This window comes from Corvus brachyrhynchos, unplaced genomic scaffold (genome assembly GCF_000691975.1).
Source record: "Corvus brachyrhynchos isolate BGI_N302 unplaced genomic scaffold, ASM69197v1 scaffold130, whole genome shotgun sequence".
In the NCBI taxonomy this organism is placed as follows: domain Eukaryota; kingdom Metazoa; phylum Chordata; class Aves; order Passeriformes; family Corvidae; genus Corvus; species Corvus brachyrhynchos.
In genome coordinates, this window is record NW_008236193.1 from 1,130,568 (window position 1) to 1,132,897 (window position 2,330).

The following is a 2,330-nucleotide window of genomic DNA, read 5'->3' on the forward strand; positions in this document are numbered from 1 at the left end:
AGCGTGAGACGTGGCAGATCAGTTTGTAGAGCCGCTCCTCCTCTGCCACCTCCGAGCGCCGCGGCAGCTTCCGGCGTGCCATGAGCACCACAAGGGAGCCGATGTCGGCAATGTAGGAGATGGTCTGAAGGGAGTGATCCATCATGGCCTCCTGGCAAGGGGGACACAGGCCAAGAGTTCAGCCCCCTCTGGGCCGTAAGATCATGTGGGCAGCTGTGAGACTGCTGGCACGGCAAGCAGGAAGGGTTTGGCAGCGGTGCTGGGATGTGGCACAGCTGCCTGGCACATACTGGGCAGAAACCATGTCTGTGCCAAAAGGTACAAACAGCTCCTTCATCAAGGACTCATTTGTGTTCCTGGGTGCTGCCAGGGAACAGGACAGCTCTTCCCTCTTGCTGTAATGCAGAAACTAATCCTGAGGCAAAGAGCTCCCCAGATTTCAAACCTGGGTTCCCCAGAGCTTGGTCTGGGATCCCAGCAGCTCCACGGGGCGCAGGTTGCTTGGGAAGCCTTGTGCAGCCACAGAGAGACAAGGACATGACACAGGATGGCTATGGAGTGACACGTCCTCTCCCAGACGTGTGTCCTCATCCATAGGCCATCCCTGGGCAAGACCCTGCTGGTGTGGGAGCAAAGCTGAGATCCTAAGACCAAACAGGAATGCTGAAGCAGCCACAGGGCCACGTGGGTACTGCTGTTCCTGCTCACCTGAGTATCAGCAGTGAGCACCTTGATCCTCTGTGTGGAGACAAACAGATCCACCTCTGTCATGGGCTGGGACTCCCCCTCGGGTGCCTGCAGAACGATGGAGAGGTCACAGGACCCTGCTGGGACCCAGCCCCACAGCCAGGTGCCCCTGGGTAAATTCTGAGCGCTGCCCCACAGCCACAGGGGGCCAGGCACAGGGCAGCCAGGTCCTCCCTCCCTCCTGCACCTTGATCCTGTCCACCGCCTCCTGGGCCTGCGCCATGCGGACGCTGGTCGGGGGGTTCCTCTCCGAGGCCAGCTGCGTGGAGCCCAGGTACTTGGCCCCAAAAATCACACCATCCAGCAGGTCCTCTGGGTCACAAGGGCCTGGAACTGAGGCATTGGGAGGGATTGAGCAGGGGCTGCTCCTCAACCTCTGAAACTGGGGGTACCAACTCCTGCTGCCTGTTAGCTGCATTCCTACGCAAGATGAAGCAGCTCAGTACTTGGTACATGGGCACCTGGCATCACCAGGGGACCAGGCCTGCTTCCCCCTTCCCTTGAGAACACATGGCATCCCTTTCCCCCAAGTATACCCCCTCCCTGATCCCTGACGCACCTCCATTTCCTCAACAAAGGCTCAAACAAGCCACCTGGAGCCTGGTGCACCCACTCTGGATGGGTGCAGAGCTGGCTGTTCCCTCCCCGACTGGCATCCCCGACCACCCCCATTCAGGGTCAGACCAGGTGGGTCAAGACTCCTGGGTGCTCTTGCTGCTTGAGCACAGAAGCAACTCACCCGCTTTGAAGGCTGGGCAGGATGATGGGGATTCCCTGTTCTGCAAAGCAATGAGAGGGCAAGTGAGGCTGTGGCTGGGACCTCAGGGATTCAGCCTGCCTGGCCCTGGAGCAGTGGGACAGCAAGGGCAGAGCATCGCTGGGAATGGGGGAAATGGCACAGGGTCCCAGGGCTGGACAGGGAGGAGCAGAGTCATATGCCTGTGGGTGTGATAGTGCAGGGTCCTGGGGCTGGAGGGGAGGATGGCAAGGATCCCAGGACCAGAGGGGCTGTTCAGACCCACCAGCCTCTGCCCCAGGGCACCCATGAATCAGCCAGCCAGGCAAGTATGCATTCAGAGCCAAAGTTGGTACCGAGGGTCTTGTCTGGGCAATCTCGCAGTGCGAGGCCCTGTAAGACCTGAGGAAAGTCATCCCTGGCTCTCCTTTGCCCCCATCCCAGATCCCAGGAGGGAGCAGAGCCAAGTGGCATGTCCTGGCTCCTGCTGCCCCATCGCAGCCCAGGACACGGTGCACTCACGGTCACAGCGCCCTGAGGTGGCTGCTCTGTCCCGGAGGCCAGAGCAGAAGGCAGCGCTGCCCACGCCGGCTCCGGGGAACCTTCCCGAGCACCCTCGCCGGCAGAATCGTCCTCGCAAAGCCCCTCTCCATAACACCAGCTGCCAGAAGGTTCTTCCTCCGAGCTCTCTGGCCTCCCCAGCCCTTCAGGCTTCTCCACAGTGGCTGGTTCCTCCTGAGCCTGCAGCATCTCCAGGTTGGTCCCAGCAAGGACATCGGAGTGGGCCAAGGGGGTCTCGGCACCAGCCTCGGGCAGCCCCCCCTCGTAGCACAGGAGGCTCAGCAAG

The 2,330-nt window shown here is 61.1% G+C and overlaps 1 protein-coding gene across 1 annotated transcript in view; it reads right to left on the minus strand.

The window, feature by feature from the left end:
* APBA3 (amyloid beta precursor protein binding family A member 3) overlaps nucleotides 1-2,324 on the minus strand; it is a 6,620-nt gene extending 4,296 nt beyond the window's left edge. The window contains exons 1-5 of the mRNA XM_017739408.1: nucleotides 2,006-2,324; nucleotides 1,487-1,526; nucleotides 935-1,080; nucleotides 709-795; nucleotides 113-151 (exon numbers count right to left, since the gene is read on the minus strand). Of these exons, the coding sequence (XP_017594897.1) occupies nucleotides 113-151; nucleotides 709-795; nucleotides 935-1,080; nucleotides 1,487-1,526; nucleotides 2,006-2,233 (540 nt within the window). The 5' untranslated portion in view covers nucleotides 2,234-2,324. The remainder of the gene's footprint in view (nucleotides 1-112; nucleotides 152-708; nucleotides 796-934; nucleotides 1,081-1,486; nucleotides 1,527-2,005) is intronic.
* Nucleotides 2,325-2,330: the final 6 nt, after the last annotated feature.